Source organism: Lepisosteus platostomus, chromosome 1 (genome assembly GCF_059453375.1).
Source record: "Lepisosteus platostomus isolate fLepPlt1 chromosome 1, fLepPlt1.hap1, whole genome shotgun sequence".
NCBI classification, from domain to species: domain Eukaryota; kingdom Metazoa; phylum Chordata; class Actinopteri; order Semionotiformes; family Lepisosteidae; genus Lepisosteus; species Lepisosteus platostomus.
Genome location: NC_142611.1, coordinates 26,026,341 through 26,052,591, shown reverse-complemented (window position 1 = coordinate 26,052,591; position 26,251 = coordinate 26,026,341). Strand labels below are relative to the sequence as shown.

The 26,251-nt window shown below is 36.8% G+C and overlaps 1 protein-coding gene across 5 annotated transcripts in view; it reads left to right on the top strand.

The window, feature by feature from the left end:
- uba6 (ubiquitin like modifier activating enzyme 6) overlaps positions 1-26,251 on the top strand; it is a 101,244-nt gene that overhangs the window by 57,204 nt on the left and 17,789 nt on the right. For 4 of the 5 annotated variants that reach the window (XM_088627634.1, XM_088627644.1, XM_088627669.1 and 1 more), the window contains 11 exons: positions 1,075-1,218; positions 2,430-2,497; positions 3,724-3,802; positions 4,457-4,537; positions 4,981-5,058; positions 8,003-8,184; positions 9,017-9,122; positions 16,705-16,794; positions 18,686-18,766; positions 20,926-21,054; positions 25,470-25,521. In XM_088627634.1, coding sequence (XP_088483760.1) covers positions 1,075-1,218; positions 2,430-2,497; positions 3,724-3,802; positions 4,457-4,537; positions 4,981-5,058; positions 8,003-8,184; positions 9,017-9,122; positions 16,705-16,794; positions 18,686-18,766; positions 20,926-21,054; positions 25,470-25,521 — 1,090 coding nt within the window. The remainder of the gene's footprint in view (positions 1-1,074; positions 1,219-2,429; positions 2,498-3,723; positions 3,803-4,456; positions 4,538-4,980; positions 5,059-8,002; positions 8,185-9,016; positions 9,123-16,704; positions 16,795-18,685; positions 18,767-20,925; positions 21,055-25,469; positions 25,522-26,251) is intronic. The other variant, XM_088627651.1, reaches the window with a different exon arrangement.

The following is a 26,251-nucleotide window of genomic DNA, read 5'->3' as shown; positions in this document are numbered from 1 at the left end:
GTGCAAAATGTGCTGATCATAGTCACTGTAAAAACAATAAAATATGTGCAAAATGTGCATAGGTTTATACGGACTGATTGTCCAAAAAGTACAATGGAGTAAACATGCTGTCCATAGAGGAGCAAATGAAGGGCTAAAAGTCCTAGCCTAGGGCAGCGTTATACACCCTGACAGCCGCCGGGAGGAAAGACCTGTAGAAACGTTCCCTTGAACACCGTAGCTGGAGCAGTCTATTGCTAAATGTGCTCCGCTGCCCAGTAACAGTCCCATGAAGCGGATGAGAGGTGTTGTTCATGATGGCTGTGAGCTTGGTCAGCATTCTCCTCTCAGCCACCACCTCCATGGGGTCGAGGCTCATCCCCAGCACAGTGCCAGCCTTCTTGATGAGTTTATTGAGCCTATTTGCATCTTTTGTCATGATGCTGCTGCCCCAGCACACCACAGCGTAGAAGATGGCCGCCACCACCACTGATTCATAAAAAATGTGTAGCAGTGTTCCACATACACCAAAGGACCCGAGTCTCCTAAGAAAATAGTTGGCTCTGACCTTTCTTGTACAGGGCATCAGTGTTACCAGACCACTCCAGCTTATCATCCAGGTGTACCCCTAAGTACTTGTAGGAATGTACGCCCTCTATGTCCTCACCCTGGATGGAAACAGGGTTCAGCGGAGACTTATTCCTTCATAGGACTAGTATTAATATTACCACTTGATTTTGAACAGAATATCTAAACTTCTAATGTTGCAAAATAAGAGTAAAGAAGGTCATATACAGTAGCAACTCTTAAATTTGTATCCGGAAATATGTGACAGCATTTCAGCTAAATCAGGTGCCATCAGAATACCGTGCAGTTTAAATTAGTGAAATAAGTGTTTTAATAAGTAAAATAATTTTAAATTATAATTTAATAATATTATTTTATTGGAATAAAACAGTGGTCCCTGTCAGTCATAGGTATTTAGCATTTATTATGTTCCAGTGGTATTTTTCATAATTTAGAATTCATGAAGTTTTAGGATATAGAGAACACAAAGGTCCTAAATCTGATAGCTTGTAATGTTCCTGTTGCTAGGCCAGCATCAATGAGGAGCTTGTAAAATGGCTGTCGCGCACAGCGAGGGGCTCCCTTCCCCCTTTGTCAGCTGCCCTGGGGGGGATAGCCAGTCAGGAGGTCCTGAAAGCACTAACAGGGAAGTTCTCTCCCCTGCAGCAGTGGGTAGGTCCTTCTTGTCTCGTGTTCAGCATTGCTTCCCAGCATTCCCCAAATGGTCCAGAAAGACACTGTCCAGTTAGAACCGCTAATTCTATTTGAAGATAGACATTGAGGATATTGATGGACAGCAACAGAAACCGTAGGTTTTCAATACTGTTTTTACTTTCTGCAAACTATTTTTTGTCAACAAATTTAGAAAACACAATAGAGAAGGACCTACACGTCAAGACGATCAAAATTGAATTGAATAGCAGTTGATAGAGAAATGTACAAAACATATTAATAACTAGAGTTGAGTAAAGACGTGTAATAAATAACTTAAATACATTCAACACATTTAGTGAAAATGTAGTAGAAACATAGGGTGGTTCTAATTATTTTCTCACATTAACTAAGTTCATGGTAAATCATTAGGATCACGAAAGAAAGAAAACATTCAGTAGTGATAGATCACAGCATTAATACAGAAGAAAGAGGAAAAGAAGGTTGAGAGGATACACAAAACAGATGAAGAGAGTGAGACACAAGAATACATTCTTCCTCAAAGCTTGGGCCACACGAGATTGGTTTACTACTCTAATCTACTGTTCCCTAATCAGCAGAGCTGTCAGAGAATAAAAAACATTTTTTTAATGTATTCAGTATTTTATTTCCTGATAACTTTATAAATCTGTTGTAGATGTCTTCATGCTAAATATACTGTATAATACAGTTGACGAAAAGATGCTCTACTTAGATCAGATTGCTTTGTTTCATAATTAGCAGAGTTTTGTTTTTTAAATAGGAAAGAATAGGCAAGGTTAAAGGTATATAACATAACAGAAAATGAACACCACAAATGCAGAACGTACATATCCATGATCTAATCAACCTAAATCTAAGACATCAGCAAACGGGAAACAATTGGAGGATGTAAACAACAATGTGGAGTATTGTGTATCTAAAACTGATCCCACGACTTTGATTGTATTCATGAATCGGACTAGTTTACTGATCTATGCACATGCCATATGATTTCCCAATCAGATTTAGATATTCTTTTCTTAAAATAGACTACTTATATATTTAGGAAATTCAGTATAGCCTGGCTTTGTCATACACTTTGGTATAGATAACAGCATTAAGCTTAATTTTTACTATGTTTTTTTTCCCCACAATCTTTTTCCCTTTTGTCTCAATTTTGATTTAATTTTTTCCTTTTCGTGTGTCTGCAGTTCTATCTGGATGCCGTTGAAGTGGTGAATGTCCTGGATTCTCTTTCTTTAGATGAGTTCCACCCCAAGTGAGCTATTATTTTATAATATGTCTGTCTTCCATATTTATCACATATATTTATTCCTTTTTTGTCTGATTTCACAAAACACTGTTGAAAGATTTGCCCCATAGAAGACTTCTCTCACACCCTATACCTTGAAGTGTTGAAATTCTAGGTATGGCCAAATCTCTTAGGTTTGCTGCTGTGTGATCAGGAGCAGGCCAGTTTTAGAAAATATTTAAATTATCTCTGCTTCCAGACCTCATCCAATATTTAAGCAATTTCATTCTTGAGAAAGTTTGCACACATAGAGATGTACTGCCAAAGATGGTGGACATTTTAAGATTATATTTTAATATTTGGATATTCCTCATGGTAGAATGAAAGTCAACAACAACAACGGTAAATATTATTGGTATATAGGTATAAATAGGTAAATATTTATTGTATATCGGTTTTCCCATTGCCTTATAGGTATAGATGAATTCAGTCAAAAAGTCTAGGTACCATTTCCATTTGAGCTCTGGAACAATTCATTTTCAGCAGAAATGTTGTTAATTTCAGGAAGTAGTTTGTAAAATAATTTTACAATAGCTCCATCTTAGCTATCACTTTGATGTGGTATAATACATCTCCATACACAGTGAAATTCAGAACAAAAGTCCTGAAACTGTGGTAAGGCTACGTGCCTGGTTAAATGTTATACAGCACATGACACAAAACCCTTGGATACTGGCTTTCTGATAAATTAAGTAGAAGGTCTGTTCTGTATGTGTAACAGTTTCTTCTTTTATTCCTTTCCCTGATTATGTGGCCAGTGAGTCTTTTTGATTTACTCAGTATGCTTGGGAATGTCATCAGTTATCACACTTGGTCCAAAACTCTGAATGTGTCAGAACCATTCTACATTTCTTCTGTGGTCTGCACTGTTTCAGCAGATGTCTAGAAAATCTGCCCTGCAATTCATTCACAATGCATGATAGACAGTAAATGACCCCAAGAGTGCTTCTGATCTTCTGTACATGCATGTATGTTTTTTGTTTGGATTTACAAAGACTCTTTCTTATGATGTGCAAAAGGATAGCAGAGGTTTTTTTTTTAGTTTATTTGCATATATTTTTGTTTCAGCATTACTCAGACTGATCTAAATGAAATACCAGTAACAGACATTGCATACAAACAAGAAACAGCACAAGCTGTGTCAGATTGTCAAAAATCCAATTTATGATTGGGGCCTGTTACTTTTTGGGCAGAGGAGATCGATATGATGCCTTGCGTGCTTGCATTGGAGAAACCATGTGCCAAAAACTGCATAGATTGAGAACATTTTTGGTAAGTATTGTGCATTAGGATGGAAATAAGTTTAATTACTTTATATTAGTACTTTAATACTTAATATATTATTACTTTATTGGCATAACAACTAGTTGCATAGAATTTGGTTTGCTGAGCTCATACAATTAAAAGACTCGTACAATACAAATATACAGCAGAGCCAATAATAATCAGCATGCACAAAGCACATCTTCACGTACCATCCTAGATACCCACCAGTAGTGTTTAAATGTAGTTTTTATTTAGCAAATTGAGAGCAAGGAGTTACTTGGGCAGAAACAAAGAATAGCAATACTGGAACTGAAATGATTACTTCTTTATTACATTTGGTGAGGCTATACTCTTCACAATATTATGTCAGTCTTAGTCATTTACAGTATGTTTCTTTATCTACTTGCAATTCTTTACTTGATTTAGAAAGTCAGGTTTCCATGGAAGTGTTAATCCAGTCTTTTTTTAAAAATATATTCTTATTAGGTTTTGCACTTATATTCTGTTTGTAGGGAGTAAAACTGTGAAAAATAATGCTGTTTAGCCATTCTTTAGAAAGTGGGTTACTTAGGAGGGTTGCTTCATAAGAATCCCTGGCAAATGCACTGTTAAGTTCTGTTGATCAGTCTTTAGCTAAATTTCCTATGTCCGGTCTTTCAGGTGGGCTGTGGTGCAATTGGCTGTGAAATGCTGAAGAACTTTGCTCTTCTTGGTGCCGGTGTTGCCAGCAGTTCTGGAGAGGTGTGAAGGGGACTGGGGTCTTTTTTTCTGAAAACAGATGGGTCCTCCAGTCAGTTCTGGTGTGGAAGTATCTGGAAATATTTAGGGCACTCCAAAGAACCATTGATGCTATGGAAATCTTATTTTATTTTAAAATACCATTAAGATCTAATACTTCAGACCTTACCAAATAGTTAATGTATTTTAGATCTAGATTACATTTTGCAGAAGAATCTTCAAGGAGGAGATGATCTTCAGATAAAATCTTTTTGAGGTATTTACAGTTGATAAACTCAATTCAGTTCAACTTTATTGTCATTAAACTTACACAGGTGCATAGTATAATGAAAAGTGTTTCTCATTAGTCACTCAGGTGCAGTACATAAAAGTATGTCTTTTATTAGATGGTAAGCCATGGTTTTGAAAAAGGTTGTTTGTTAATGCTATAATTGTTTATTGTTCAGCTGTTTATTACAGATCCAGATTTAATTGAAAAGTCAAACCTGAACAGGCAGTTTCTTTTCAGACCGCATCATATACAGGTAATTTTGATATCTGTTCACAAAAGCAACATGCACTTGTTTTCTTACATCTGAATTGTGGAGTGAATACACCTGAATATAAATTAAGGTTTAATAATTCTTGAATCTTCACTCTGCCACCTCTGTGGCAAAGGAATATAAGTGTGGTTTACTAGTAAAGAGGTCTTGTGAAGAAAATTGGGGAAAAAAGGTTCATGTTTCACATGATGGAGAGTGGTTTAACTGAAAATATAGCAGCCATGCACACATAAATGAAGGCTTGAGAAGAGAAAGCCAATTAAAAGAGAAGAGCTTGTGTTATTCCTTTCCTAACCAGCACTCAGTTTACTGATGGTTTACGTTCCGTATCAAATTTGATCACATGTTAATAACAGGAAACTGTTGAGGTTAATGACAGTTATAAACTGACAGGCATTAAAACTGGAAAAAAAATATTTTTCGAAGCAAAAGTGTTTGTTGTGTTTTAAATGTGTCTCAGTACATTCTAAACCTGACACTGATGTGACTGTCTCTGCTCATTCTAATTGCATATCTGACATAATTACATGGATGACTTAAAATTTATTTAATCTGAACAAAAACTGAAATCTTGCTTCTTGACACTCCCGTCAACTATGTGAAACAAATGCAGTAACCCTATCTGTACATGCTAATTTACTTGAGTTTCAATCAAAATTGAAGAACTAGGGGTGACATTTGATCCAGGCTTGACAATTGACAAATGCAACATATTGTCAAAACATATGAAAGTTCGCCAGACTGCATCCTATGTTGTTGATGAAAAGCTAATCAACACCTTTTTTTCCTCATATTGACTACTGCAAAGCCCTACCCACAGTGGTATCTAAATCCACATTGAACAAACTACAGTATGTCCAGAATTTGGCAGCCAAAATGCTGACCAGGTCTAGTGCAAGTGATCATATTACTACTATCCTGGAGTCCTTGCACTGGCTTTCTCTCAGGGTTTGTTTCATTTCTAAAATACTAACGCTTACTTACAAAGCTCTGTGTGGCTTGGTACTGCTGTGCCTGTCTGAAAAACTATCGTTCTACCCCCTTTAGCAACATTCGCTCATCTAATTCTGGTCTTCTGTTTGTCACCCAAGCCCGTTTTCACAGTGACAGGGGCTTCTCCTGCCACACTCTGGAATTCTATCCCTTAGGACATCAAAGAATTACTTTCCCTGAGCTCTTTCAAATGTAGACTCAAAACCTTCTTTTTTAGAAGGGATTTTTTTTAACTGGTTCCATGTGCCACTTTGCTTTCCTATTTTATTCTATACCTCCATTTACAATCTCCTCCCAATTTGTGGATTTGGTTGCCATTGTTGTTCTGTAAAGCACTTTGACAAGCCACTTTTGAGGGTGCTATATTAAATAAAGCTTTATATTTATATTTATTATTATAATCATCAATACTGAAACCAGACAGTTTCTAGACAGTCTAGAGAGCAGTGTTACAGAAGAAGAAAATGGTGCGGGCATTCTTTTTGAGGGTGCAGTGGATATCACATAGTACTGTTCCTTATTGGGTTAGGTCAATGTCTTGATAAGGACAGTTTGTTTGGATGGTGGATGTTAACAACGTAATGTCAGTGCTTACCTGTTGACTTATGTGGTTCGACCAGTTTTTCACATGTGGTTATTTGTACAAAAAGGAAAACTACGTGGAGAGAAGCATATTTTGCCCTCCCAATTAATATTCCACTGTGTAAGGTGTATGATATTTTTCCAGACGTTAGTAGGAATGTCCTTATAGGCATGGGAAGTTTTGATAGTTGTTAGATGTATACGGAGAAGCAAAACTAGCTCTCCCTACAGTCTCATCTAGCCATCTCTAATGAGCATTCTTTCCATGGGTACCCTTTTCTCAATTAGGAAAATCCAAACTGAGTAGCTAGGATCTGGGGGTAGAGGAACATAGTAGAAAAACTGATTGCTGCATTGATAAGTTGCATCAGAGATTAATTATTTCAAAGAACTAGGGAGAGAAGAAGGAGTTATGGTTTTGTGTATTTTGAAGAGGGTTTGGTATGTCAGGGCTTCAAGACCCTGTGGCTAACTGAAAAGAGAGAGTATGCATAAATCCACTAGTTAAAAATAGAGGTGTCCTAAGTAAGGCCTAGCTCCTACAGATCATGCCACAGTACAGGAACTCAGAAATTATCCCATAAGGGGAAATACTGTTATTACTAAACTCAAAGATTTCTACACAAAAAAGTCCAGTGATGCACAGGATGTCACCAAAGCCTGGATCTGTGGTGGTAGAGTTAGCACAGCTCTTCACTTATGGTAAAGGAGACTAAGGGAGGGAAAAAAGTCTCCCAAAGCAGCAAAGCCACAGGACCATGAAAGAAAAATCCAGCCACAGTTCAGCTAAAACACCCAATACAATTTGTATACCTGTAGAATGAGTTGTAGGCAAAGGATGACGCTGTAGAAGGATCCATTGATGCTCATACTGGCAGACAAGCAAGACCAAGACCCTGGTATAGGCTAGTCAGTAGTAGTAAATAATACTGGTAGTAGTAACATTAGGTTGGAGAACATTGCTGTAGAAACATTATTTGTTAGGAAATTTGCTTTTAATAAATCATTGTGTTGTTCAAGCTCTGAACAAACAGGATGTTTGTATTGTAAAAGCACAAAAATAACACTTCATTCTTCACTCTCATACAGTCTTCTTGTACAGGTATGAGTGAATGGCTGTCTCTCAAATTGGTAATCACCCTAAAAACACATGGTTTTAAGTTGTCTTTAAATCAGAAAATAATATTTCTAAGGTTGAGGCACTGTTCTCACTACTAGCTCTAGTAGTTTAGAATGTATGAGTTTGAGAAACAAAAAACAGCAGAATCCGAATTTCAGTTTGAATTGTGTGAAATTCTAATGATTTCAAAAGCAATCCAAATTCAGCTTGTTTTCTCTTGTGTTTCTGCAGTATCCTAAAAGCTCCACTGCTGCAACAGCAACATTGGATATTAACCCACAGTTAAAAATCAATGCTCATCTCAACAAAGTGTGTCCTGCGACTGAAAGTATTTACAGTGATGAATTCTACAACAGAATAGATGTTGTAGTGACAGCACTAGATAACGTGGAGGCAAGAAGATATGTGGACAGGTAACCATATGTATTGAGTACTCTCCACCTCCAGGACAAGGAGGATTTTTTCTGTCAGCTAACATTCTTTGTATCCATATAATCAAGATATTTCGTTATGATCATGAGAAAAATTGAAGTTAATCCAAATTCTGATGTGTTGGCATTATTTGGATAATAGTTCACTTGAATGTTTCCTGTGCTGGTTTCTTTACATTTTATTGAATTTTTATTGCTGCTGTTTATGCATTGTATTGATTGATTTTATGAGGCAGAATTGTGATATAGTGGTATCCTGCTAATACTGCTTTGAACTTCCAACTCTTCCCATTCTATGTTTGACTGTCATTAGAACGCAAGTAGTTGTGAAACTACAGTATAGTACGTGCTATGGATGTTTACCCTACTACTCTATTACAAATCCCTACTGTATCAAAATGATTAGCACCGTGGCCTCTTGTCTGAAAGAACATTTTGTCATAGTGTAAAAGTAGCAAAAAAAAATTTTTGTACCAAAAAATATAGGTTTATTTTAATAAACAAATTCTGTAAAACTTAAAACAACAATATTAATACTGTACAGAGTAACAAGCGCATAAAAAACATTAATAACTATATGTCATGAAAAGCTGTAATCGGCAACTGTAGCTGTATATAGCCGCAGTTTGGTATTATATTATATCTCTCGAGTAGCAGTATTGTATAGACTTTTTTTGTGAATATAGCAACATATTTATTGCTTACAATTTTAAGTAATGAACCATTAAAACAAGAAAGAGCGAACCTTACACCATATTCATATTCTAAAATAGCCAAGCTCACAGTACTGTACATGCTCTTTTTTTCTTTATAGCCGATGTTTATCAAACCGGAAGCCACTCCTGGATTCAGGGACCATGGGAACAAAGGGACACACAGAAGTCATTGTACCAGACCTGACAGAGTCTTATAATAGCCATGTAAGTATTGACATTTGAGCAGGGAACTGCATCCATGTATCTTAATAACTAATGGTTAATGCCACACTAAAAAAAGACACATGAAGATGGCTTGACAGCTAAAATGTGGTACAGATCCAACCATTCAAAATGCGAGGGATGTGGCAGTAAACCGCGTTGCGTGTACCACATCATACTGATTTTTTTTTTAAATAGGGTGAAATAACTTGCAAAACCAGTTGGAAAGCTTAATGTCTCATGTGCAACATCTGGGCTGTTGCCAGAAAACACCCGGTTTCAAATCCCAGTTAATGCTGAGGGATAATCTTTTTTCCAATTACAGAATTTATGGTGTAAATTTTAATAATTTTAAGTGTATTACAGCATGTTAAACATTAAACTGATTAAAAAGTAGGTATTTTTATAAAAGCAAGATTGCTCAGTTGGACAGAAGTACACAACCCTCAACCTTCTTCATAAATATTTTAATGATGCATCAAAGACTTTAACTTGGTAACTTACAGTACGTTGTGGTAATAACGTGCTTGTTCTTACATTATAAAGATTACATACTGTACTTCATAAAAGCAGGTTATTGCACACTTCCGCTGTCGTGGAGTGTGTTGGAATCTGCATGCTCTCTCAGCGTAGTTAATGACAATGAAATGTTGTCCCTGGAATAGGCGTACTGTATAAACGATAAAGCAAAGATTATGAGAAAAAATCACGAGTAAACTGGGTGAAAACTAGAGCTGAATCCCCAGATTTAAATCCAAAGATGGTCTGTCATTCACTGAAAGACTATATTTGAAAAAAGGCAAAACCGACACGAAGAACTCATCAGAGCGATTAACAAGTTCTGGGAGGAAGAGCTGACTGAACAAAGTTGCAATTATTTTATTAACAGACTTTTTCTTGTTCTTCCAAAGATTGTTGAGTGCAGTGTGGGACATTCGGGAGTGTGATTTCACGAATGTTTTTGTTCTGTCTTGCATTGTCAGATTGTGAATCAATACAAGCATTTAATTAAATAAGCGTTTGCATATCACAAATCAAAAATAAATAAAAAAAATAGTATGAAAAGGTCTTCTAATCTTCTTGCCCCTTAGGAATAATGGGGTCTCTACATTATAAAAGTAAATATAAAACCCTAAAATAAAATAAACACAGTAATAAATAATGTGTTTTACATTAACTTTTTCATTAAAAAGTATATTACTTTTATGAAGTAATATACAAAACGTCTTATGGTTATTTTGGAACGTTTTGACATGTTCCTTTTAACTAAATTGCTGCTTATACTGTTGCAATTGACAATGAAGCTGTCATAGTATGTAATGTAAAGTGCTGTGACTGAGGTACACTTTGGTACAGTACAAATAAATGTATTTCTCACAGGCTGTTTAAAACTATACAGTAAAAAAAATAATATATTGTACATAATATTCACTACTTTATTATTTTCAAATGGTGTTTCTTGTTGCAAGAAAATCACATGCCTTGACTGGGATTTGAACACTGACCTCCCGGTTGATAGGCAGGCACCTAATCCAGCATACCAATCAGGTGCTCGGTGGAATTGCTGAAACAGGTTGAAATCTTTCCAACATGATTGCTAGCAAGTCCAAGAAGTCAATGCAGATGTTTAAAAAGAAAATTGAATATGGTAATAGTTTGAACTATAAAAATATGTGACATTGAGATCCTTAAATTATTCATTATTCATTTCTTTAGATATGTGATTCCATATTATATTCCCTATTAAGCAGATTCAAAACAGTATACATTTTTTGTGCGATAACGAGAACAAGTATTCATAGAAAAGGTTAAAACATTATAGCTTTTTATAAAAAATATAAACTTAATATTGTCAGAAGGAGCACATCAAAACTTTTCCAAAATAACCACAGTAAGTGACTGTGTGAAAGACTCTGATGCATAAAATATTTATAAAGAAAGTGGGATACTATTTTGTATTTTTTATTTAAACTACCACTACCAGCCATATACAGTTTTTATGACATATTTATATTTCAAAATTAATATAGTTTATGATGTTCAGATATGTTGTGCTCTTGTTTTATGCTCACCTACCAACTTTCCCTTTAGTTGTAAATTTCCTTATTAATATATCATATTAAGTGGATTTAAACATATGCAGGAGAGAGATTTAAAGAAGTAATTGTTTCACAAAGAACTAATGCACCACAAGTGCCACCTGTCTGCCATTTTGACCAGCCAATCATGTAACGCGGTAGGTTGTAGATGTTTTTCCACGTTACGGGGTTTTGCTGTGCAGTTTGAACAGGTCAAACAGTCATAACAGGTAAAAGTAGAGTTAACTTTTACCTGTTTTTAGGCAAGTTTTGAATGCAAGGGAACAAGTAAAGATTTATTTTATGCTAAAAACAAGAAAAGAAACAGGATGTGGAGCCTTCTTCGGTTGTGAGAGACAGAGGAAACCCGACAACTTTGCAGTGATGACATGGATTTCCAAAACCAAGCCCTCAAAATGCACTCTTTTTTCATTAACAGAGAATGCCCCACCCATGTTTTTGACAGGGCCCTTTCCCAAGCCAAAAACAGCCCTTGAGTCATCAACTCAGTTAGGAACTCCTGGCCTCACAAATACATTCAATTGGTGCTTTCCTACCACCATTTCTATCCCCAGGACCATCAATGACAACTTCCCCATCTTACGGGATGATCCCTCCACTGGTACCCTTTTTTCTGACCGCCCCACCATCTCATATCTCCAAACACCTAGTCTGCATAACCTTGTTCACCGCACCCTTGACTGTCCTCAGCAATCATCCACACCAGGCACTTTCCCTTGCATCAGAACTCACTGCATCACCTGTAAATATACAGTACCAGTCAAAAGTTTGAGTACACCTGCCAGCACCTACCAGCAGCCATATCACCCTGCAACTCACAACTGGCAACCCACTGAAGCTAAGCAGGTGTGAGCCTGGTCAGTACCTGGATGGGAGACCTCCTGGGAAAAACTAAGGTTGCTGCTGGAAGAGGTGTTAGTGGGGCCAGCAGGGGGCGCTCACCCTGTGGTCCATGTGGGTCCTAATGCCCCAGTATAGTGATGGGGACACTATACTGTAAACAGGCGCCGTCCTTCGGATGAGACGTAAAACCGAGGTCCTGACTCTCTGTGGTCATTAAAAATCCCAGGGCGCTTCTCGAAAAGAGTAGGGGTGTAACCCCGGTGTCCTGGCCAAATTTCCAATTGGCCCTTACCAATCATGGCCTCCTAATAATCCCCTTCTATGAATTGGCTACATTACTCTGCTCTCCTCCCCACTGATAGCTGATGTGTGGTGAGCGTTCTGGCACACTATGGCTGCCGTCGCATCATCCAGGTGGTGGTGGAGGGGAGTCCCCATTACCTGTAAAGCGCTTTGAGTGGAGTGTTATATAAGTGTAAGCAATTATTATTATTATTATTATTACACCTCCTTAAAACCGTGTTTATTCATGATTATCTGTGCTTTAAACTGTCAAAAACGAATATATACTGTATAGAACTAAAAAGATCAGGCAGGCCAAAGGTGACCTCAGAATCAGAGAATACATTCATTAGAGCCACAGGTCTGCAAAACTGGCAAATAACTGCCCCGAAATACAAGCTGAACTCAATGCAACTAGAAGTACAGATGTTTTGACATCAACTGTTCAGAGGAGGTTGCGTGAAGCAGGCCTACCAGGAAGAATTGCTGCAAAGAAACCATTGTTAACAGTGCAAGATAAGAGGAATTGACTTGTCTGGGCGAAAATACACAGAAACTGGATCTTTGAGACCAGCTTCTCAAACACAAGCGTGATCTCTCTGACATTCTAAGGATCACTTAGAGGGCATTATGCTCATCTAGTCGCATTTCATTCCTTACGGGACTTATCCTGCCACTTACAGTGCCTTGCGAAAGTATTCGGCCCCCTTGAACTTTTCAACCTTTTGCCACATTTCAGGCTTCAAACATAAAGATATAAATTTTTTATTTTATGTGAAGAATCACCAACAAGTGGGACACAATTGTGAAGTGGAACGAAATCTATTGGATTTTTGAAACTTTTTTAACTAATAAAAAAAAGAAAAGTGGGGCGTGCAAAATTATTCGGCCCCTTTACTTTCAGTGCAGCAAACTCACTCCAGAAGTTCAGCGAGGATCTCTGAATGATCCAATGTTGTCCTAAATGACTGATGGTGATAAATAGAATCCACCTGTGTGTAATCAAGTCTCTGTATAAATGCACCTGCTCTGTGATAGTCTCAAGGTTCTGTTGAAAGCGCAGAGAGCATCATGAAGACCAAGGAACACACCAGGCAGGTCCGTAATACTGTTGTGGAGAAGTTTAAAGCCGGATTTGGATACAAAAAGATTTCCCAAGCTTCAAACATCCCAAGGAGCACTATGCAAGCGATCATCTTGAAATGGAAGGAGTATCAGACCACTGCAAATCTACCAAGACCTGGCCGTCCCCCTAAACTTTCAGCTCAGACAAGGAGAAGACTGATCAGAGATGCAGCCAAGAGGCCCATGATCACTCTGGATGAACTGCAGAGAACTACAGCTGAGGTGGGAGAGTCTGTCCATAGGACAACAATCAGTCTTACACTGCACAAATTTGGCCTTTATGGAAGAGTGGCAAGAAGAAAGCCATTTCTCAAAGATATCCATAAAAAGTCTCGTCTAAAGTTTGCCACAAGCCACCTGGGAGACACCCCAAACATGTGGAAGAAGGTGCTCTGGTCAGATGAAACCAAAATCGAACTTTTTGGCCACAATGCAAAACGATATGTTTGGCGTAAAAGCAACACAGCTCATCACCCTCAACACACCATCCCCACTGTCAAACATGGTGGTGGCAGCATCATGGTTTGGGCCTGCTTTTCTTCAGCAGGGACAGGGAAGATGGTGAAAATTGAGGGGAAGATGGATGCAGCCAAATACAGGACCATTCTGGATGAAAACCTGTTGGAGTCTGCAAAAGACCTGAAACTGGGACGGAGATTTATCTTCCAACAAGATCCCAAACATACAGCAAAATCTACAAAGGAATGGTTCACAAATAAACGTATCCAGGTGTTTGAATGGCCAAGTCAAAGTCCAGACCTGAATCCAATCGAGAATCTGTGGAAAGAGCTGAAAACTGCTGTTCACAAACGCTCTCCATCCAACCTCACTGAGCTCGAGCTGTTTTGCAAGGAAGAATGTGCAAGAATTTCAGTCTCTCGATGTGCAAAACTGATAGAGACATACCCCAAGTGACTTGCAGCTGTAATCGCAGCAAAAGGTGGCTCTACAAAGTATTAACGCAAGGGGGCCGAATAATTTTGCACGCCCCACTTTTCATTTTTTTATTAGTTAAAAAAGTTTCAAAAATCCAATAGATTTCGTTCCACTTCACAATTGTGTCCCACTTGTTGGTGATTCTTCACATAAAATAAAAAATTTATATCTTTATGTTTGAAGCCTGAAATGTGGCAAAAGGTTGAAAAGTTCAAGGGGGCCGAATACTTTCGAAAGGCACTGTAAATTAGGTAAAGGGGAAGAAGACTGGCTCAAGGTAAAATGTTGGACTGTGGGCTTGGAAAGGTATGTTTTATCATACCATTTATGTTAAAATATTCTGAATCATTCTTAAAGCACATTGTAATAAATGATTTTGATTTGATCTTTTAAACAATGTCTCTGCTTTATGGAATGGACACTGTAGAAATATATTGTTACAAATTGGGGGTTAAAAAAATGGTGAAAATCATTTGACTGAGCGGTTTAGTCAATAAGTGAAATAACTATTCATAACCCCCAACTTGTAAGCAATTTCTAACAATATACCCAAGTGGTTGGTATAATTAGAGGCACCTGAATTCTTCATTCTCTGGACAGCTTTGTTGAAAGGAGTAATAATCCAGGCACACTTGGTTAAACAAATATTTATTACAATGACAAGACACAAACTACACTACGCACAACAAAACATACAACACACCAGTTACTCTATGTACAGTACATACAAACGAGGTGTTTCAGAGGCCTAACATTCTGGTCACCCAGAAAACCCCAGACTGCTACTAACCATTAAACTCATAATATCCATGCCTCTGCCTACAGAGGCCACACAAGAAATGAGCTGCCTTCTAACTTAATACAAAGCAGCCTGCAGTTAATTCTCTCTCTCTGCATCCCTGATGGCGCAAAATAAAATGGGAGCCATTAAAATGCTCTCTAATCCAGGAAACCCAAGTTCCCTACAAAAACACAACAGTATGCTCTCTAACAAGGTTCAAATACTTAGCTCAGGTCAGGTTTTGTTTGGATGATCATAAGTAGGGGCTCTTGACTGGCACAATCTTCAAGTTCCAACTCCTCTGGACTCTTGTCTCTTCTCTTCCAGCTTCTTCTTTTTCTTCTTCCTTCTCCCCTTCTTCTGTGTTCTTAATGTGATCTTATACTGTGTGTGTCTGTACTGCTCCTTGACAATCATTAACCCACAACTTACCTAAGTATACTAAGGTAAACCTTAAAATTGTTTCTGCTCCAGGGACTCCCCAGACCTCAGCAAACATCCTCTCTGCTTTGCAGTTAGAAGTGTTTACTCTTTCGAATGTCACAAACTTTATCTAAAATCTAAGAGACACTTCTCAGTCACCTAAGGCTGTAACAATATAAATCGGCTAATGACCACTCTTCTTACTTCACAGAATCGAGTGTGATTTTTATGTCTTTGTAGTTTTTATCTCTGCAAAGGTCTGCCTCGGTTTCTTTTTTTTATATTTCTGTTTTTTTAAAACAAACAATCAGAAACTAGAACAAAACAACCCCTCTTACCCTCCTTCTCCAAATCCTACCTATAAAGACAAATCCACTGTCAAACCCACTGAATGAGACACTGCCAGAAATAGATTCATCATTCCGGAATGAATCGGACTTTGAAACTTTTTCTCAGTAAAATTTGTTATTTCCTTCAGCTTTGTTCTTTTTCTATATTTGTTCTATGGCCTTTTTCATCTGTAATTTTCTGTATGTTTGGATCCATACAGTTTCCTTCACTTTCAGAGTCTTACTGCTCCCGATCAAGAGCACGTTAATGTGTTTGTGGCTTTCAGTAGGATTAAACAATTTCTGTGAAAGGAAGACATCCTGATTTTTATCCCCCCCCCCCCCATCCCATGGTCTGTAATCAACTGATCTAATTTTCAATCTTTTCATTTACAAATCAACACTTCCCCTGATAATTAATCTCTTTTGAAGTTTTCTTTCATTTTTCATGCCCACCTATTTTCCTCATATTTATGCTCTCAGGCTCTCTCTTTTTATGCCTGGAGAAAACCCTACAGCTTGACCTTGAGCTCATCTGTAGCCTCTGTACTGATGGAGCTCCACACAGTTCCTTCTACGTTATTGCTGAGGTCATGATAAAGCTAATTCTCACATTTCTAAGTATGTTAAGCTTAGAGATTTTGCAGATAAGTACCTTAGCTTCTGAAAAGGGAGGTTTGTGATTATTGTTAACAAAATGTGTTATGTTTATGAAATTTGTAAAATATTTTATTTTTGTGAAAGTTATTTAATGATTTTATTTTCAGCGAGATCCTCCTGAAGAAGAGGTACCATTCTGTACATTGAAATCCTTTCCTGCAGTCATAGAACACACAATACAGTGGGCAAGAGACAAGGTGAGCTTCTCCCCTCACATGGTGTTTTAAAGGGCTACAGGTAGTGAACAAAAATGAAAAAAGCTGGGTGAATGAATAATGAAAGCAAGATCTTCCATGCAAGTGTGGCTTATTTGTTAACTAAACAAATGATATACCAGCATGCTTAGGATGATATATAAAAAGGCTGGGACAGATAATGGTTACCTAGCATGGCTACAAGAGCAGAGCTCAGTGATGTTAAAAGAGGGATTACTATTGTAATTATATATTGTTTGTTTGAAATGTAATGTTTGAAACAAATTTCAGTGACTAGTTCAAATTGCTGATGTTTCATGAGCAACAGTGTCTAAGTTGATGTCAGCATGGAACTCCAAGGGAAGGACATCATCAGTAAAGATCAATAGTGGGTGGAAGTACATCCTCTAGGATTGTGATATCCATACCTTAATTCCAAGTGGAGGGGAAAACAAGCAAGCAGCTGTAGATAAATCAGCTACAGATTTCAACCTGCTGTGAGAGCAGCCAGTGTCCTCAAACAGTCCTCTGAAAACTACGCAGAGTGGAGTTTACAGTCAGGTTACAGTCCACATAATGCTTGTCACACCTGGCAATGCAAATTCACATGTCAGCTGATGCTAAAAGCAGAGGCAGTGAACTGCTGAGCGTGGAGAAATGTGATAATGATAATGAAGAATAATTATTCTTCACCATGCAACAAGTAAAAGTTTATTCCATGATAAAAAGAGAAGAAAAGAGACACAGCATTTCAGCTGTGGAGTCTTCCTCAGGTTTCTTCTCTTTTCTGCATGGAATAAACCTTTACTTATTAGGTTATTGCTGACGCAGCTACCTAATTGATTGTTCACTATATTCTAACAAACCTACAACTGTTTTGTATCCTAAAAAACTTTACAGTTTTGAGAGCTGGGCTCCGAAAGTGAAGGGTTATGGTTGTTCTGCAGTGTTTTGAGGGCATTTTCCTGGTGTGGTGTGAGTGTACTCATTACTTAGAAATTAAAGTCAATGCTAATCACTACTCTATGAGTGATCATGTTCACCCCATGTTGTAACAGTTCTTTTCTGCTGGGAGTGGTGTCTTCCAGGATGACATTGTCCAAATCCACAGAGCATGTCTGATCTGTGATGCTGTGATTTTTATTTTCACATTACCATGGTCAAATATTTAAGTATTTATCTCTGAATCCCATGAATAAAAATCCTAAAAAGAAAAAAATGGTGAGCAGTGCTTGCTTGTTTGTCTAATATGCCAGACACCAATTTAAAATAATTTCCTGAACTTTTTGCATGCCAGTGGGTAGGGTTTAGGCTAAGACCCATATAAGTTCTGAGTTAGGGTAGATAAAGTAATTTAAACCTTTGGTGAACAACTTTGGCTGCTTTATGCCTTTCCCTTTTGTTTTCTTTAGCTCTTTAGCTGTCTTCAGGAGATTTTACACCAGAGAAGCTATTATATGATTTATAATTCTTGTTTTGTATCTAAGACACATGTAGTTGATTTAAATAAAATAATTATGGCTTTCAAACATCTGTTTTTTTCTGCATGGACTGCACTTTTTATTTCTACCTGAACAAAAGGGTTACCTAAGCAAGTCTTCAGATTGGTTGTCATGTTTAAAGAACACAACAACAGAACCCAAACAAGTATTTATGGGATATCCTGTAATGATACTTGACACTTCTATGAACTTGGCATGAATTGCCCATGGAATAACTGTTGCAACCCTCGTACAGAATTCCAGACATTAGTAGACTGCATACCTATAGGCTGTACTGGCCACATGTAGTGATGCCTCATGAAGTGACTTTATATTGTTGTTTGAATTTTTGTCCACTACCTAGGCCTCATTGTTAAAAGAGCTTCTAACTAAAGCCCATTTTCTCTGTGCAGTTTGAAAGTGCTTTTACACACAAGCCTTCAATCTACAATAAATTTTGGCAGACATATTCATCTGTAGAAGAGGTATTACAGGTAAGAAGAACATTGAAACCATAACATTAAGCTATAGAATATTTAATGAGACTTTCAGAGAAAGGTTTACTTGTTTCTTAAGTGGTATAGTGTTACTTGCATTTATAGAAGTACTTGGTAAATAATCAGAAAAAATATTTGTGTTTCTTGAATACATAAGGGAGTTTTATGTGTTCTGCATTTAAAGAAAAAACACTTGTGTGCCTGGTGTAAGGAGAAGAAAGAAAGAAAAAGCACCTGTTTTTTATGCAAATAAAGTGAGAACTGTATAAATCAATTTTCTATAGCTTTTTACAGATGCAGCCACTAAGAACATGCTGTATGTCTTCCAAATGTGTAACCTGTAACCCGGCAAGTTGAGTTATGCAATTCACTGGCCAAAGATTATGGCTAAATGGCACTTGTGCTGTGTTAGATGTCAGTTAAATGATTGCTTCATTTAATCTCTTTAATGTGCATGTTTAAATCTGCTTAATATGCAATATTAATATGGAATTTAACATTTAAAGGGAACTTTTGGTAGCTGAAAATAAAAACAGAAGTATAATGTAAGATATACTTAAAGTACCTAATGTAATGCAAATTTCTACAAGTAATCAGTTTTGATTATGAAAAATATTTCACACATACTGTACTGTAGTGGCTTTAAAGCCATACGGTCTCATACATAATATAAACCTAATATACATAAGGTAGATGGTAGTGGTAGCTAAATATAAAAAGTACACAACAGTACTCCACCTTCTTCCTACACATTTTATGCATGGAAGTCTTTAACTCAGTTATTTTGACATGGTAACTTCATAAAAAGATATAATGTTTTATTCGTTTCTACAAATCCTTAATAAGAAAACTGTACTTGCTGGTATTGTTGTAAAAAAGTTGTGGAACTGATCTAATTAATTTAATAATTAACATACTGTTATACACATTTAAAAATTCTAAAGTAAAAGTCTAAACACAACTTAAATTCTGCAATTTGAAAAAGAATGTCTCAAGGGGTTCCTTATTGACTGGGATTCGAAAGCAGGTGTTTTCTGACAACAGCCCAGATGCTCCCACACACGATGTTAAGCATTCAGTGTGCCACCTGGAAGTTTGCAAAGGATTCACGCAGATGGAACGAGACAACTAACACCATTACATACTATATGTTAAAATGTTCATTAAAAGTTATTCTGTTTGTGTTTCCATGAATTATGTCTTAAATTATTTGTAAGACATTGAGATAAGATGAGGTGTGTGCAGCTTTAATAGTTTTGCATATTTAAAACATTATCTTTCAGCATATAATGTAAAAATATAATTTAAAAATATTATCGCTAATTTATTATTATCGAGGTAAATGTGTGAAATGATGGTGATATTGATTTGAGGTCATATTGCCCAGCCCTACCTCATACTGTTAAACGATTTAAAGACTTGGGAATCTGAAAGTTAAAACAATCCTTTCAATCATGCTGTCTTGTAGAACCCCCTCCAGCTTTATTATATATTTTGACTACTTGCTCTGACATGAGGAAACAAAAACAATAGACAAATATTTAAAATACTTTTAGATTTTGAGTGTCAATTATTAATTTTACATTTCTAAAATAGTTTAAAGTTTTTGTTTTAAAGGATCTATTTATAATGGGACAGGAATAGCCTCCTCACAGCATGTAGTTTTACTAATTACTAATAATTCTATATACTGTATGTATATAATAATTCTGTTCGAGTTATACAGTATTGTGACGTACAGTTTCTCATTTGGAGTTGTGGGTTAATAAACATTTAATATTGTACCAATCTGACTACCACATACAGCTGCTGTAATTTAAGGATTCACTGTGTCACCTGGAAGTTTTACACATTTCTACAGTCATGCATCAGATTATTTGGAAAACAAAACCCATGACATGATGTTGTCTGTGATACTGCATTGTCTAACACAGTATACTGAGTGACACTTCACGCATTTAAGAGCATTCTTTGTATATAACTTATGTAAGGTACGATAGTATATTACGACAGTAATATGACTGTAATGATATCACTATACTTGTACGATAAAATGTTTTATGCAGCATTAGTTGCAACATAGTGAGATTTGTAGACATTTGCTGTATTTACCATCTGTCAAAAATAACTTTCTCTTTGGTGTCGATGTTTCTCAGAGAATGAAGTCACAAGAAACCTTAGATGGGTCTTTTCAAGTAATCAAGTTACTAAGTCGAAGACCAATGAATTGGGCAAGTTGTGTTACACTGGCTAGATTAAAATTTGAAAAATATTTTAAAAGAAAGGTAAGTTGTTTTTTTAATTTATTGTTTTGGAGTGTTAAAAGCTTTTCCATGTCATATTATCTTTATTTATCTTTATTTTCTAGATATGATGGAGGTATTAAATATGCTATTTTACAGCCCTCCTGCTCAATTTATATTATGTAAAGTGAAGAACATACTGTAAATTGTAACAGAGTAAAATCAAGTGATTAAAATCATTCAGAACACAAATGCTTTAGTGTTTTTTGCGTTCCATTGAAGAAACAGATATCCATAGATATGTTTTGACATGATTGTGTAATTTGATCTTATAAGCAATGCTTATATAGTTTGATATCAAATAATAAATGTCAAATTAAAGGAGAACCGCAACTCTATTTTCATATTTTTCATTTCTGCACATTTTACATCACAAAATAGTCAAAATTTTTAGGTATACGCAGTGCGATTCAGAATGAGGCAACAGATCTTCCGGTTTGTGACAACATTGCAATTTAAAGTACTTTCACAAAGTTCACGACTTAATGCTTGATTTGAAATTGTATTTTTTTTCTATAATGTCAATGAATTTATTTAGTTACCAAGATTTAATAACTGGTTTGAGAAATTGGGGCTGCATTTTCCCTTCAAATGAATAAATCAGAAGTGGCAAGGTAATTTCACAATGGACTAGATTGAAAGGAATAATAAACCTTGGACAACAGCTTTAAATAAAGATTAAATTTACACTAAAAGCATTTTTACATGCATTTGCCACCACTAGCAAACTTTTCATTGATTCTGTGCTATATATTTCTAATGAAGTTCAGCAAATGGAGTGTTTTGTATTCTGTGTTAGCTGAACATGAAAACCTGTAGCCTATTATTTTGTATGTGCTTTTGTAGATTAACTTGAAGCGTAGAAAAACTGATTAAATTTGCTTTTGTCATTGTATTATCCCAGTATTGTTTCCCAATGGCTACCTACAATGGCAAGTTAGTTTAGTTCAAGAATAATTTCAAGGTTGCATGAAAACAGTGATCTATGTCCTGTGACCCATGTCCCAGTTGCTGTATCTGGATGCTTAGATAAGGGCAGGTCAGTACAGACACAACAATCATATCCATGTGGATTAAAAATTGTCAGGGAATGCAAAACCAAAAAATAAAATACTTGCTGTTTTTTTAGCAGCTAACTGAATTCTCCCAATCCCTCTTTATGCAAAAATGAACTGCTAAGTGGCTTACTGGTTTCCAAAACAGACTCTTCCAAACCCAGTCTCTTTCTAGGAATCTTCACAAAACTCTCAATCATAGTTTTATTTCTCTCCAAGACTAACTTCAGAAATCTTCCAAAGTTGTTAACAGTTATTGTTCCTGGGTGAGTTACTCTGTCTCCCTAGTGAAGCCTCATACAGAGGATCTGCTCTCTGTCCTCTGAACAGCAGATATATCCAATAGTTGGAAGATTTTCTACTTTTTAAATAAACTGATCAGGAGACCATGGGCAGTAGCTCTTTCCCTACAGCTTTCTGAGGAATGTGGTCTAGACAAGGCCTGCTGTCTTGTCTGAATCTGCTGAATAATGCCTCTTATAGCCACTAGCCCCTTCATACAATGACATTGCAAAACAGATATGGTCATGATATGGACAGATTTTACCTACTGAAGTGACAGTAATATAATTAGAATATCATTTTCTTTTATTAAAATTATATAATCTCTTATTGTTTACTGAATTTATTTGTTTATACATTTTGTACAGTAATTGTGCAGATTAAACAGTGTTGCTGAGGTGCTTGTGTTATTGAGAAATAGGCAGCAGGACAGGTTGTACTTCAGAGATTCAACCAATGTAAATTCCCAGCTGCAAATACAGTGCTATGTAAGCAGAATGTCAGACTACTGTATTTTGCAGTGATGATGAATTAAATGTTTGGTATTCCTGTAAGTATAGTGAGTATATACTTGACAAGTACAGTGAGGATATTTCCCAGATCTCAGCTGCTGAGTGGTATGTAGTTCAGTGCAAATTAATTCAAATTCAGTTTTCACATTTTATTGCTTTAGCCTATTTTAATTACAAAATCATATGGTCTTACCTTGTGAAGTTGACAAGTTGTGCTTGATTTTTAATGTCGCTTTGCTTCTTACATTCAGGACACATTTGGATACACTACACATGAATAAAATGGTTTGTGCTTATGTTCATCGCTAGCTATACAAAACACAAGATACAACATATTTTCAAAGTGAAAGCCAGTCAAAAAGTCAAGTACTAAAGTGCAGAACATTTTAACCATTAGTGCGGGAAATTTATATTGGGGCAACTTATAATGGTGATACCCTGGTTACCTAATTTCAAAAGTAGTAGTTATTATGTCATGGTTGGTCTTAATTTTTCAGAGAACATACAGTGCAGTCCGTAAGTATTTGGACAGCGACCCAATTTTTGTTGTTTTGCTATTGGCTCTGTACTCCAGCATTTTGGATTTGAAATTAAACAATGACTGTGAGGTAAAAGTGCAGAATGTCAGCTTTAATTCAAGGGTATTTACATCTACGTTTACATGTGTGAACCATATAGGAATCGTAGCCCTTTTTATATGTGGTCCCCCCATTTCAGGAGACAAAAACTGGACACATTAACATAATCTTAAATAAAATTGTCATGTTTAGTACTTGCTTGCAAATCCTTTGCAGTTGATGACTGCTTGAAGTCTGCGACCCATAGACATCACCAGACGCTGGGTATCTTCCCTGGTGATGCTCTACCATGCCTGTAATGCAGCCATTTTCAGTTCCTGCTTGTTCAAGGGCTTTTAGCCTTCAGTCTTCTCTTCAGTAAGTGAAATGTATGCTCAATGGGATTCAGGTCGGGTGATTGAATTGGCCACTCAAAAACATTCCACATTTTGGCCCTGAATAACTCCAAAGTTGCTTTAGCAGTATGTTTGGGGTCATTGTCCTGCTGCAAGGTGAAGTGCCGTCTAATGAGTTTTGAGGTTGGTTTGATCTTAGCAGATTTGCCGTCAGCAATCACATCATCAATATAGACAAGTAAGCCAGTTCCACTGGCAGCCATATATGCCCAAGCCATGACACTACCTCCACCATATTTCACAGATGAGGAGGTATGTTTTGGGTCATGAGCAGTTCCTTTTTTTCTCCACACTTTCCATCACTCTGGTACAGGTTAATCTTTGTCTCATCTGTCCATAAGACTTTGTCCCAGGCTTTTTTATGTACTGTAACCTGGCCTTTCTGTTCTTGAGGCTTGCCTGTGGTTTGCGGTCTGAGGTTACGCTGTTGTATTCTTCTGTTTATGGTGGTGTTTGACACATCTACTGTATGTGTGTTCTTGATCTGTTCAACAGTTGAAAAGGGTTTTTCTTCACGATTGAAAGTTATTCTTCGGTCATCCACTACCGTGGACTTCCATGGTCTACCAGCTCGTTTGCTTTTGCTAAGCTCACCAGTGCGTTCTTGCTTCTTAACAATGTACCAAATAGTTGATTTTGACTCACCAAATATTTTGGCTATGTCTCTGATTGATTTATTCTGATTTTTCAACCTCATGATGGGCTGCTTCACTGGCGTTGACACTTCTTTGGTCCTTATGTTGAGAGACGACAGGAACAGACTCCAGATGCAAATGCCACATCTAGAATCAACTCTAGACCTTTTGTTAGCTCTCTTGTGCATGAACTAACGATGCAATGACACACAGCTGGTCAAGAAACAACTGAGCAGCCAAATATCCAATTACTTTTGGTCCCCTGAATTAGGAGGACTACATATAAAAAGGGCTGTGATTTTTGTATGGTTCACCCAATATGGACATAATTACCCTCAAATTACAACTGACAATCTGCACTTTAACCTAATAGTCATTGTTTCATTTCAAATCCAATGTGCTGGAGTACAGAGCCAAAACAACAAAAATTGTGTTACTGTCTAAATACTTACGGACTGTGCTATAAATTCATAGCAGGGACACACTTTATTACTCTCTACTCTTTGAATAATCAATAAATATAGTGGAGTACAAGTCTTTAGGTTTTTCATTGTAAAACTGAAAATTGTTAACCTGGATTTTCATTATAAATCTACTTTTCACTGCAGTTCATCAAGGGAATTAATACATTTGAAGACTGATGTGTTTGGATCCCTCATTCATTTCTACTATGCTGTATTCCCAGATATAACTGATTTTAAGATGCATTTATGCATTGTGGTAACCACCTGACTGGAATTAAAAGCCCTTTATCCCTCCCTAGCCTTCTGTCAATTTAGTATTTTTGACTCATTTTCTTGAATAGGTGCATGTGCAATAATGTATAGTGGAACTGAATCCTAGGATCTAGCATAACATATTTGTTTAAAAATATTTAAATTTTGTGGCTGGTTTTGTGTGTTTTGATCATGTACAATGTCATTATATTTCTTGATTTCAGGCAGTTCAGTTGCTGCATTCGTTTCCTCTTGATACAAAGCTGAAGGATGGGAGTAAGTATAACAGCACAGTCAGTGCTAATAGCAACATGAGAATATTAAATGGTATTATTTTAGAATCCTGAAGATTCTTTTAAGATCCTGGAAGTTAACCTTTTGCTGTTGTGGATATGTGCTATTCACTTGAAAGCAGGGCAGTACTGCTTCCAGATGTTTAACTTTTTTCAGTTCACATCAAAGCGGTACATGTACATTATCAGGCTTGGAGAGATTGCTTGTCTGAATATATGGTTACAATAGTGTCTGCTAGATCCACCTACTTCTTTCACATCATTGAAAATTACCATAACAACCCCAGACATCTTTTCTTTGCAACACATTCTTAGATTTCTTTAGCTCCAAGATCGCCAACATCTGACATCACATTCCCTCCACTGCTTATATAATTTCCATACCTCCTCCCTCCTTATCCAACTTTTCTTGTTCCCTTCTCTCTTCCTGACTCAGCATCACTCAATAAACTAGTTACACACATGAAACCTACCACATCTGTTTTAGATCCCATTCCCACCACTTTATTTCAGTCCTGATTCTCTTCTCTCTTTCCCATTCTCCTCAATATTATAAATGAATCCTTGAGCACCAGTGGTCCTCAAAACTGCTGCCATTACCCCCGTGTCAACTTTTTGGAACCCCTCCAATCTGGCTTCCATCAACTTCACAGCACAGAAACTGCCCTGGTCAAAGTCACTAGCTTCTGATTCTGGTTCTCTTTCTGTACTCA